The sequence below is a fragment of the Oncorhynchus kisutch genome, linkage group LG6, assembly GCF_002021735.2.
Source record: "Oncorhynchus kisutch isolate 150728-3 linkage group LG6, Okis_V2, whole genome shotgun sequence".
Classification (NCBI taxonomy): domain Eukaryota; kingdom Metazoa; phylum Chordata; class Actinopteri; order Salmoniformes; family Salmonidae; genus Oncorhynchus; species Oncorhynchus kisutch.
In genome coordinates this window covers 30,299,039-30,311,213 of record NC_034179.2, presented here as the reverse complement: position 1 = coordinate 30,311,213, position 12,175 = coordinate 30,299,039, and the positions used below count along the sequence as shown (strand labels likewise).

Here is a 12,175-nt window from a genome sequence, read left to right as displayed (position 1 = left end):
ACTCTTTAAGAAGATAATGGGCTTTGCCCAGTGTCTGTTCATGGGTGAACACTGGTTCTGGATTTCTTACCACTGCCCTGTCACCACTGTTTGTAATGTTGAAAATGTCTTATGATGCACAATCTCTTCCACAGAGTCGCCTTCGGTAACTGAGGTTTGTTTTTTTCTGTTACACAGTAGTGTGCAGAAGTAGTGGCTTCAGAAGTAATTTAGTAAGTTGATAGAAACCTTTGCAATTCACATATTCACAGAAAAACGCTTTGAGTAAACTGATTGTAGAACGCAGTGCTTGTGTAGATTTGAACAAATGCTCTCATTCTCTATGGTATACAGTATGTACAGCAACATTGTGTTAAGTATCTCACTCTGCTTCACCCATTTTTTCATTGTGTATTCCTCTTCAGTGGGTGGTCCTATCCCAGTGCCAAAATGGCCTTCCCCCACTCAGGAGGAAGTGGACCTCTATCATGACCTCTACATGGAGGCCCTAGCCAAGCTCTTGGATGGACACAAGGACACAAGGCCAGCTGTGGACTCTCAGACGAGCTGCAGAGCATGAAGGCCAATCATTAAGACTGCTCCCACAAGGACTATGTGAATTACGTACTTTGTCATGATGCCCTTCAGATAGGCTACAGTCAGATACTGTAGCCTACCAATCTCCACAGTGAGACTACTTGAATGAAAGGAACGCATTCCAACTCAGTATCTGATCCAGTGATGTCCCAATCATCGATTCCTGAATATACAAAGCTGCCAGGCAATTTGTTTTTGACTGAATTTACTGTAAGAATGACTACAAGGGAACAGTGCATGTGCTTAATATGTAGCAATAACTTAGCCATGAATCTGAATAACTCTAAGATGCACTCTCCATTATCTAACAAACAGAGATTGATTGTGTGACTAAGGATTTATAAAATTAAAATAAATATTGTGCATACATGTTGAGTACAATCAATCAGACTTTGTAGCCACCTGCAGCATCTGAGCAGTTTATCTGTGGTCATAACATTCTTTCACTTATAATAACTCTACCTTTTTTTTGAATAACTTCCGCAGTAGAGCTGCCGAGTACTGACTATCTGTAATAGAGTAATATATTGAAAGTATGACTTACTGCTGATATCCATTTCAATAAATATGGTTTGTGGTCAGGGTCCACTTAGACCACAGGATATTGCCACAAGTTCAGAAATTAGTTTTTTGGCTACTGCTCAAAAGTAGCCCGTCTAAAGTGTTTGTAAATATATCGTCTTTCTATTAAAAAATATTCATGGCCCAAGTGCTGGTTTAAGGTTTTAATAATTAGTGTCCTTTTTTTGCTTTTAGACAAATATCACTCATACAAGGTATTTTTTGTTGTTGATAAATCAAAAAATTGCACTGAGGCGTCAAAAGTGCCTTGTTAATAAAATCCAGATTTGAATCTATACTGAACAGAAATATAAACGCAACATGTAAAGTGTTGGTCTGATGTTTCATGAGCTGAAATAAAATATCCCAGAAACTTGCCATACGCACATGAATAATATTTTGCTCTAATTTTGTGCACAAATTTGTTTACATGCCTGTTAGTGAGCATTTCTCCTTTGCCAAGATAATCCACCCACCTGACAGATGTGGCATATCAAGAAGCTGATTAAACAGCATGATCACTACATAGGTGCACTTTGTGCTGGGGACAATAAAAGGCCACTCTGTAAAACACAACACAATGCCACAAATTTTGAGGGAGCATGCAATTGGCATGCTGACTGCAGGAATGTCCACCAGAGCTGTTGCCAGAGAACTGAATGTTAATTTCACTACTATAAGCAGCCTCCAATGTCATTTTAGAGAATTTGGCAGTACGTCCAACCGGCCACAAAACCGCAGTCCAGGACCTCCACATCCGGCTTCTTCAACTGCAGGATCATCTGAGACCAGCCACCCGGACAGCTGATGAAACTGAGGAGTATTTCTGTCTGTAATAATGTCCTTTTGTGAGGAAAAACTCATTCTGATTGGCAGGGCCTGGCTCCCAAGTGGGTGTGCCTACGTCCTCCCAGGCTCACCGATGGCTGTGCCCTACACAGTTATGTAAAATCCATAGATTAGGGCCTAATTACCTGATTTCAATTGACTGATTTCCTTTTATGAACTTTAACTCAGTAAAATGGTTGAAATTGTTGCATGTTGCGTTTAGATTTTTGTTCAGTATATGATTGTCAAATTCAGGCCTAGGCTAAAGCGCAGACTCACACTATGGAGTGAACACCATTCACTTTCTGAGTTATCGCTATCTCATGCAGGGGCTCCCATTAGATCACCACATGCCTGCTGCGATAGCAACAGCACTTTCCCCATTCAGTCACTGTCTGGTGCTATGGAAGGGAGTCATACAGCTCATTCAGACTGACTGGATGGGTGTCATATGGCTCATTCAGACATACTGGACGAGAGTGATATAGTTCATTCAGACGGACAGGATGGGAGTCATACAGCTCATTCAGACAGACAGGATGGGAGTCATACAGCTCATTCATAATGCCCCTGAACAGGCAGTTAACCCACTGTTCCTAGGTGGTCATTGAAAATAAGAATTTGTTCTTAACTGACTTGCCTAGTTAAATAAAGGTAAAATAAAAAATAAAATAAAAAATTCAGACTGACTGGACGGGAGTCATATTGCTCATTCAGACTGACTGGGAGTCAACCAACTCATTCAGACTCACTGGATGAGAGTCATATAGCTCATACAGGCTGACTGGACGGGAGTCATACAGCTCAATCAGACGGACAGGATGGGAGTCATACAGATCATTCAGACTGACTGGACGGGAGTCATATTGCTCATTCAGACTGACTGGGAGTCAAACAACTCATTGAGACTCACTGGATGAGAGTCATATAGCTCATACAGACTGACTGGACGGGAGTCATACAGCTCATTCAGATACTCTGATGCTGCACAAAAAGAAACCTGTCCTTCAGTTGATGACAGGACGACATATGATCAAGCAATAAAATGAGGCAGCCATTCACACGTACCAACTGAGAGCATCACACAGTCCACTTCAGACACCTGTGAGAGAAGGAGGGAGAGAGGGAGTCATGGAAAATTGTGCTAAATTAAGAGTGGAATAACTCTCACAAGTTCTACCCATCATAGCACTAACAACACTAAACCAAAAGAGAAGAGCCCTCTGCAGCGTCAGTGGTTTTACCTGGTTTCATGATGTGTGCCCAGGCAGCGGACACAGCAGTAGCGTGCCCCACAGGAAATGCAGGTGTAGGGAGACGGGAAGCCACACACGGCACAGAAGTGGCGCTGCGGCAGTTTGGAGGGCTCGGCACAAGCAGTCAGGTAGTTAGGTCCCTCATTCCCACTTAGTTCCTACAGGGAGCAGGTGGGAGAGGGAATGAAACTGAGAAGGATTGTAAAGAGAAGGAGCAGATGATTGAAGTGAGGGGAGGAAAGCATAGCTGCAGAGGGGGCTGACTTATGGACCTCACCTCTTCCTCCAGTAGAGCCTGGAAGTTCTTCCGAAATCTCAATTTGAAATGATCTCCTCTTGTCTTCTTCCTCTTCTTGCCTGAAGATATGGGTGGTGTGAGTCATGAATTGACAGAGCAGTCATTGCAAAACGTCTTGGAATATTAGTAATATTATATCTCTGATCTGATTATGTTTCCTTTACCAGACTCATTGCTGTCATCAAACTGAGGGAGCCTCTTGGCCAGCTGGGGTAGGCTGGCATGAGGATCATCCTGGAAATTGTCCTTTTCAAGTGCCTCTAGCTGTCTGGTTAAGCGTCGCTGGCGCGTAGCGCAGTCCAAAACGCGCCGCTGGCCTGGGTCCTGGGATCGCACTGTAAAACAAAAAAGGATGTGATAGGAAACAAAATATGAATTTGCAAAAATAACGTATTTAGTATGAATTGTTGTAATCAATTAAGAGGACACTGTACAATAAATATATAAAGTATTGTAAATTACAATGGTGGGTTTTGACTTTGCCCCGGACCGTTACTAACGTTACTGATCTTGAGATGCGCGCGGAGGATGAGCAACATGCCGTTTATTTTCATTGTGATATCTAGTTGGAGAGTGTGCTAATGGGATCTCACTAGTGTAGCGTAAGGAGATGCTGCGAGTCATTTTTTCATTTTAATTGATCACCAACAGCAGAGTAGATCAATCAGTTTAAGAATACAAACACCACCAAACATTACCTGCTATTTTCTTCTCCACCATCGCTGCATAATAATTTCACCGGTGGGCGTGAGGGACATTTTATTGTTATTGGACCATAATAACGCGTTTTCGATTGTAATAAAACCTCATATTACTGAAAACAACTGTAGTAAGCATATTATTTATGTAAAATTACTGATATCTCCATGTAAACATTATCTATTTTCCTAACAGCCATCTACTGTCGTCTAAATATTATAAATACTCAATATTTAGCCTAGTCTAAATTGGCCTACATTACATATACTACTGCATGTGGTAGGGTGTTAGGGAACCAAATTCAACTTTGGTTCTGGTGTTATACTTTAAATTACAAGTTATAAAGAAGCTTTGCAGTAACACAAACACTATTTCATGAGGATTGGAGTTGCTGAGATAACTTATTTTTAAATTAATGGAAAAAGTTGTGGAGAGGTCCGTGTTAATCACGAGTCGGCTCCCGAGTGGCACAGCAGTTTAAGGCACTGCATCTCAGTGCTAGAGGCGTCACAACAGACCCTGGTTCGATTCCAGGCTGTATCACAACTGGCCGTGTTTGGGAGTCCCATATGGTGGCACCAATTGGCCCAGTGTCATCCGGGTTTAGGGTTTGGCCGGGGTAGGCCGTCATTGTAAATAAGAATTTGTTCTTAAACTGACTTGCCTAGTTAAATAAAGTTAAAATAAAATACATTTAAAAAAGAATAGTCAACAATAGCACCAAATCACCTGTTTGGATTTTTTTACCCAACATGTTTTGTCCAATATCTCAGCATAGGATGGTCATATTGTTATGATGATTCAAATAAAATGTATTCAATTAAAATGCTATATAATGCCAATGAGGCATACAAATGACAGAATACATAGTTACAGTTATTTAAGACCAGTAATTGAAGGTAGGGTGGTCATACTATTAACAAATCTTCATGTTTTATTCAAAACTGAGAGTTTGTAACAATTTATGAAATTAGAATACAACATGTTATACTATTTTATGCAAACGACATACTTAATATGGTAAAAAATACAGCATTTGTTAACATAATATATTGATGAGTAAGGTGGAACCCATGTGTGTGCACACATACACACACACACCAGGGGTGCTAAGAGAGTACATATAATTGGGATTAAATAATAACGAACAAAAAGCAGAAGTGCGTGTGTAAGGAGCCTAGCAGCAAATATAATAAACGCCCATCCCCCACACCACCTGCAGACCAACAAGATTGAGAAGAGCCAGGGCCTAGCACCAGCAGCACGAGGGTAACATCACAACAAGCACCTGCACCTCCATTACCCTAGCCACTAGCACCTGACGATCTGTTGAATCTAACCAAAACTGAACCAGTGGAAGCAGAGTTCATTATGGATCACCACATTCTTGAAAAGTGAAATCGCAACCACAGACAGCAACAACACATGGATCCCACTCAGTGTTCTTCAACGATAAGGAGGGCCTTTGTCAACAATGCCGACTGTGCTGTTGGCACTGAAACATTAATAACATTTTTGGGGCATCTACAGCAATGTGCGATAATTCGTTCTCCACCCTGAAGAACGTATTCAGTGAACACGAACTCTGAACACAGAGCATGTTACATTAACAAAAAGCTCAGCTTATCCAGCTGGCATTTGTGAGGGACCTGACAAGTACATATTACCAGGAAGGAGAATGGAATCCGAAACTTCTCATGAGGTTCAACATAGCATCGAGGAGGCTGCAACTCTTCAAAATGCTAAGCTACAACCTTTATGGGCATGGCCGCCATGCCAGAATGATGTATTCATTGGTTTTCCCTCATGTAACTGGTTGTTTGGCAAAAAAAAATGAATGTACGGCTTAATTTCCTTTAGACTTGTATATATCGTACTGGGGCGCATATCATTCTTGTGTTATTATATAAAACGACGGTTGTTGGTGTGTATGGCTACGAGTAGTGATTTTAGCATGTAAATCTTGGTGGGGCAAACAAAAAATTGGGGATGCATGCCAGCAAAGCCACTACACAACACAACATTAAACAATATGTTAATTGCACTATAACAGTGACAAACGGTGCCCACAAACTGTTAGGGCCTAAATAAAGCTGTCCCAACAGCAGTCCCAACATCTTACCAATGCTACACCTGGCTATCAGCGGAGCTTTGTCTGGCAGCGAAACAATTCCTTCAGCCTCATTTACTGCATTTTAAGGAAACTTAACTGATATGGATGACTTGCTTAAACAAACGTGGTTTCTACTGAAAATTAAGATGTACACAACTATGGCATAAGGGTACGAAAAGGGGAAGAGGCAATCCATAATTTCGATTAAGACATTAATGAGCGAGCTAGGACAGACGTAGTCAATATTACTATTTGTTCAACACTTTCGAAATGTTCAGCAACAGAAATCAGAACATGGGCTGTTCTTACAGTGTTCTCCCTGTACACCAAGTCAGAACCATAGGATAAATAAAGGGGCCATATAAGCAGACAATGAAAGCTCTTACAATATTCAATGATTACATTTCTTCTTTAAAACAGGTTATAGGCTACATGTGTGCACCAACAAGTCAGAACAGTGGGCAAAATTAAGAGTGGAAAATAAACCAAATTATTAGGGTGAGGCACATGGGCTACTAACAGCTTAGAAGACAACACACACTTAGTATTACTTTCTTAGTTACAGTATACATATCTCCCTGGCATATTACATCTTGTATGCAGCAGCATACAAGACATTTTGGACTCACCTTGTTGTGCTGTACTCACTTGAACAGGAAGGTGGCACGGCGATCTTTCATGGGCAAATTTTTCATCAAACCTTGTCATCAAAGTCTGGGATTATCTGGATTTATGGTGCTTTCAAGACAACTGGGAACTCTGAAAAAAACAAAGTCGAATCATGATAACCTCAGTGATCTTCAGGTCGTAGCTCTAGTAAGAGGCCTGAGTTCCCGACTTACAATGCCGAGTTGGATGACCATTCAAAACATATTTTCCCAGTCGAGCTCATTTTTTCCCCGAGTTCCCAGTTGTCTTGAACTCACTGAAGTCAGTTAGGAGTTAACAATTGTTTTGAGCGAGGCAGAAATCATGCTGGATTGACAGCATGGCCAATGTTGAATGTTTATAAGCTTGGAAAAGAGACCCTTAAACACAGATTTGGGACCACACACTCACTCCACTGAATAGCAGCCTAGTGATTGCTTTGCAATGCTTGCAGATAGCCAATGATTTCCTCCAATCCACTCATTGTTGAGCTTGCAATTTCTAACTTGTTGTGTAATGTTTATTTCCAATGGCCGATGAGCACCGATACGTTTTATCTAGATTTTCTCTTCATTATTTATCTTCATATGACAAGGATTAAAAAGGATTTGCCAGTATATTGTCGACTTGATTCATGATGATGGCTGCTAGCTAGCTAAGATTTTGAAAGTATGATGTTAACATGATCAGTCCAATCAAAGCTACCGTAGATACAGTGGGGCAAAAAAGTATTTAGTCAGCCACCAATTGTGTAAGTTCTCCCACTTAAAAAGATGAGAGAAGCCTGTAATTTTCATCATAGGTACACTTCAACTATGACAGACAAAATGAGAAAAGAAATCCAGAAAATCACATTGTAGAATTTTTAATAAATGTATTTGCAAATTATGGTGGAAAATAAGTATTTGGTCACTTACAAACAAGCAAGATTTCTGGCTCTCACAGACCTGTAATTTCTTCTTTAAGAGGCTCCTCTTAAAGACCCAGAGTTACCTTTGCAGCAGAGGATAAGTTCATTAGAGTTAACTGCCCCTAAGATTGCAGCCCATAAATGCTTCACAGAGTTCAAGTAACAGACACATCTCATCATCAACTGTTCAGAGGAGAATGCATGAATCAAGCCTTCATGGTCGAATTTCCGCAAAGAAACCACTACTAAAGGACACCAATAATAAGAAGAGACTTACTTGGGGTCATGCATAGCAATGTTTCAGTAAGACATTGCCAAGTCTCTAATCGTAAGAAAACAGAATTGAAACTAATAGCTTTAAATTCAACGAAAATTAAGGGTGGAAACACCCCACTCTGCAAAAACTGGTTGAATCAATGTTATTTCCATATAATTTCAACCCAGAAAAACTATCAACGTGGAAAAACTGATTGGATTTGCAAGAAATCCTCATAAGGGCATTGTCTTTTTTGCACCCAACTTTTACCCTGTGGTGTACTTACAGTAAGTAGTGTTTTGTGGTATCTGTACTTTACTATTTATATTTTTGACTACTTTTACTTGTATTCCACTACATTCCAAAATAATAAAAAACAAATGTACTTTTTACTCCATGCATTTTCCCTGACACACGAAAGGGCTTTTTGAATGCTTAAAACGGGACAGGAAAATGGTCCAATTCACACTTATCAAGAGAACATCCCTGGTTATCCCTACTACCTCTGATATGACGGACTCACTAAACACAAATGCTTCATTTGTAAATTATGTCTGAGTGTTGGAGTGTGCCCTTGACTATCCGTAAATTAAAAAAACATGAAAATTGTGCTGTTTGGATTGCCTAAGTAAGTTTGCATAAGTAATTTGAAATGATGAATACTTTTACATTAACTTTTTTTTTTACATTTAAAACCAAATACTTTTAGACTTGTACTCAAGTAGTATTTTACTGATTGACTTTCACTTTAGTAATAATTTGGTTGATTTCACGTTGGTTGACAACTCAACCAAATGTAAATCAAACTAGACGTTGAACTGACGTATGTGCCCAGTGGGACTATAATGACCCCATGCTGACTCTAACATACTGTGCAAGTGACCTGTGTCAGCGAATATGATAAGGGAATTGAAATTTCAACCGTGACCCTACCCCACCCCACCCCACCCACCCTCAATTCACAGGATATATAAGGACTAATCAAACATTGAACCAGTCTCTATCAGTTACAGCAATCAATGACGTACACAAAATAATTGCTCCAAGAGCTATTCGCTATGGATGAAAATGAAGATAAAGCACGGTGGAGACCAGGTATGGAAATTTACTGTATACTATGTATTGAATAGGAACCTTGTGACTCCATGATTGCCAATAAAAGGGACAGGAGATATAACAACAACATCACCATGTATGGGCCAGGGCAAAATGAAAGTTCATTCGTATCGTATGTGTTTCCAGAATCCTCTCATGGGTACGTTCATCTGCTGTCTGCTGGCCGGTCCCAGTGGTACCTGTGTGCAGCACTGTGTGTTACCCTCACTCTCTCCTTGTCTCTGCTCATCCTGATGCCAAGTCGGTGTGAGTACTGTACATGATTCCTCAAAAAATAAAGGATATATTATTTTTTACATTTATTTTACCTTTTTTTATACAGGTTTTTCTCATTGAGATAACATCTCTTTTCCAAGAGAGACCTGGTCCAATAGCAGCAGGGGGAACAACATTTCAGATAAAACAACTTACATACACTAACACAACATTAAACACAACTATAAACACACATACAGTACAACAAAAACATTTTATGTAAAAAAAAACACGAAAGTCTTGACTAAAAACAATTTGCACTCTTATATGAAATATACATCGATCAAGTGTTTAAACTCATAATATTTTAAAATGTTCAGGAGAGAATTCCAGGACCACGGAGCTAAGTAACTAAAACTATTTCTACCATGACCTGTTCTAATTTTTGATACTGTTAGAAGCAAATGAGAATGGGACCGTAATTGATATGTATTTACCGACCTGACTAAAGAACAGAGATAAAATGGCATTTTACCCAATATGGCTTTATAAATCAGTGTATACCAGTGTTTAAGCCTACGCAAATTCAATGACGTCCAGCCAACAGCGCATATCCCAAATCCGGACATGAGCTCTTACAAATGTTCCTTTTATTACCCATATATAGTCTATCTATATCAACATTTTCTGTTTTATTAACCTGTTTACCACCATGGGAATTTTCTGTAGTTGGCAGTGTGGACAGAAAGTTATCTGATTTGGAGAGATCCGTGTCAAATCTGACTGAATCTGTGTCCCTTCACTTATCAAAACTACATGAGAAAGGTTGGTCCACATTCAAATCCTTATTGATTATTGGTTATCTTGGACATTGTTGTATGTTTTTTTTCAGCCTACTTGTCAGTTACAGTTTTTAGGAAACAGAATAGATTAGATTAAAATATATAGAACACAATCATCACTACGAATCTGACAGCATAACTTGTTATGCAGTTAAAAACAATAGCTACAGGAGCATGAGTGAAATTAGAAAAAAATATATAACACAAATGTATAACATGAAACAACACAACAGTTCAAGTCCATGGTCTACGATCCAATGGTTTAGGACAGAAGGTAGCCGACTAAACACAACGATTTATGATGGAATTGAGCGGACCTATTGTGGGTAGACGAGCGCCGACGTCACATAAAATTGAGTTTTTATCCGAAACTATTGATGACAGGACCCAAATAATAGCACCCTATTACATAGATATGTAATTGCGGGCTATTCTTTAGGTGTTGAAATCAGTAGTTTTCATAAAAACGTAATTGTATTTAACGTCGGACCTCAAATCCGCCCACACTAGTTGTCGCACAAATAACGCTACATCATAAATGGTGGAGTTGAGTTTAATCGGCTAGACAGAATATGACAATGTTTGTGTTATCATCACGTCCATTTTCTGCAGTTGGTAGTCTGGAGATGAAGTTATCTGATTTGAAGAGATCAGTATTAAATATGACAGAACGTGTGTCCTTTCACTCATCAAAACTACCGAAGAAAGGTTGGTCCATTTTCAATTTCTTATTAATGGTTATCATGGACATTAGTGTATCAGATTTGTCAGCTGCAGTGCTTGGGATACTTTCTGATTAAAATATGGTCATTATGACTCTGATTTGATTTCTGACACGCTCTTAACCCCGGTCCCTAGATTAGTCCTATTCAATCTCAGTATTATATAATAGTCAACTTCATGTGTCACACTCTTCAAATTAACTGTATATAGTGTTAGTGTATCCATCCGTATCTCTTCTACGTGTTAAAGTGGGCTGTCCTGATGGCTGGAATCTTCACAACTCCAGCTGCTACTTCTTCTCGGCTTACCGGGCTTCATGGTACACAGCCCGAGACTCCTGTAGGTCTATGGATGCCACACTGCTCATCCTAACTGACGAAGAAGAGTGGGTGCGTCACAGTTACACACACCTACATCCATCCTTAGAACTTATTTGTTCGTTGCATTTAGTTCATTTTCAAAGTGGTTCAGTATGGACGCTGAAGATACAGAACTGGCACAATTCCGCACTCTTGAGGGCTTTACACTGCCCTCTGCTGATCATCAAATGCATTTAGACATTAATTTAGAAGACCCTGTCCTGACACTCATTCCCGCTGTAACAGGTCTTTGTAAACAGAATGAGTGTTGGTCACCCCTTTTGGCTTGGCCTGTCAGATGAGAGGACTGGAGAGTGGGAGTGGGTCAACGGGAGTCCTTACATCATGAACCGGAGGCAAGTACAATCAAGTCATTATGAGTTGGACAATTTTTTGTTCTTATTGTTATGTCGGGTGCTTGAATAGTACAATAACTGTATTTTCACTGTGTGTTTGCAGTAAATGGATGCCAGGCCAACCTGATAACTGGGCGGGGCATTCTATAGGGGGCACAGAGGACTGTGCCCATATCACATCTGGGAAACTCAATGACAACCACTGCACCGTTGCCTATACATTCATCTGCAAAGCCAGACCAGCACCCAACTAATAAAGCTAAACATTTCTAGGCTTTATGATTAGAAATATAACTAACAGGATTGGCTTGAATTAAGCAAGTCCTGTTTTCTATTTGATTGTCACGTTTGTTGATTTTTGCATGCCAAATATGTGGTTTGCTGTATTCCTGATCTAATACACCCATATAAAAAATATATATCTTTGTAAAAAATTGTG

The 12,175-nt window shown here is 39.8% G+C and overlaps 2 protein-coding genes across 2 annotated transcripts; one reads left to right on the top strand and one right to left on the bottom strand.

Moving 5' to 3' along the window:
• Positions 1–1,944: 1,944 nt before the first annotated feature.
• Positions 1,945–4,252, bottom strand: znhit1 (zinc finger, HIT-type containing 1). The gene is made up of 5 exons (XM_020484273.2): positions 4,218–4,252; positions 3,684–3,854; positions 3,499–3,578; positions 3,210–3,379; positions 1,945–3,067 (listed from the first exon to the last, which is right to left on the bottom strand). The coding sequence occupies exons 1-5, from the start codon at positions 4,237–4,239 to the stop codon at positions 3,046–3,048; spliced, it is 465 nt and encodes a 154-aa protein (XP_020339862.1). The 5' UTR covers positions 4,240–4,252; the 3' UTR covers positions 1,945–3,045.
• Positions 4,253–9,125: 4,873 nt separating this feature from the next.
• On the top strand, positions 9,126–12,173 carry LOC109892673 (asialoglycoprotein receptor 1-like). Its single transcript, XM_020485381.2, has 7 exons — positions 9,126–9,240; positions 9,388–9,507; positions 10,186–10,281; positions 10,911–11,006; positions 11,271–11,410; positions 11,627–11,736; positions 11,840–12,173. Exons 1-7 carry the CDS (start codon positions 9,204–9,206, stop codon positions 11,988–11,990), a joined length of 750 nt encoding a protein of 249 aa, XP_020340970.1. The 5' UTR covers positions 9,126–9,203; the 3' UTR covers positions 11,991–12,173.
• Positions 12,174–12,175: the final 2 nt, after the last annotated feature.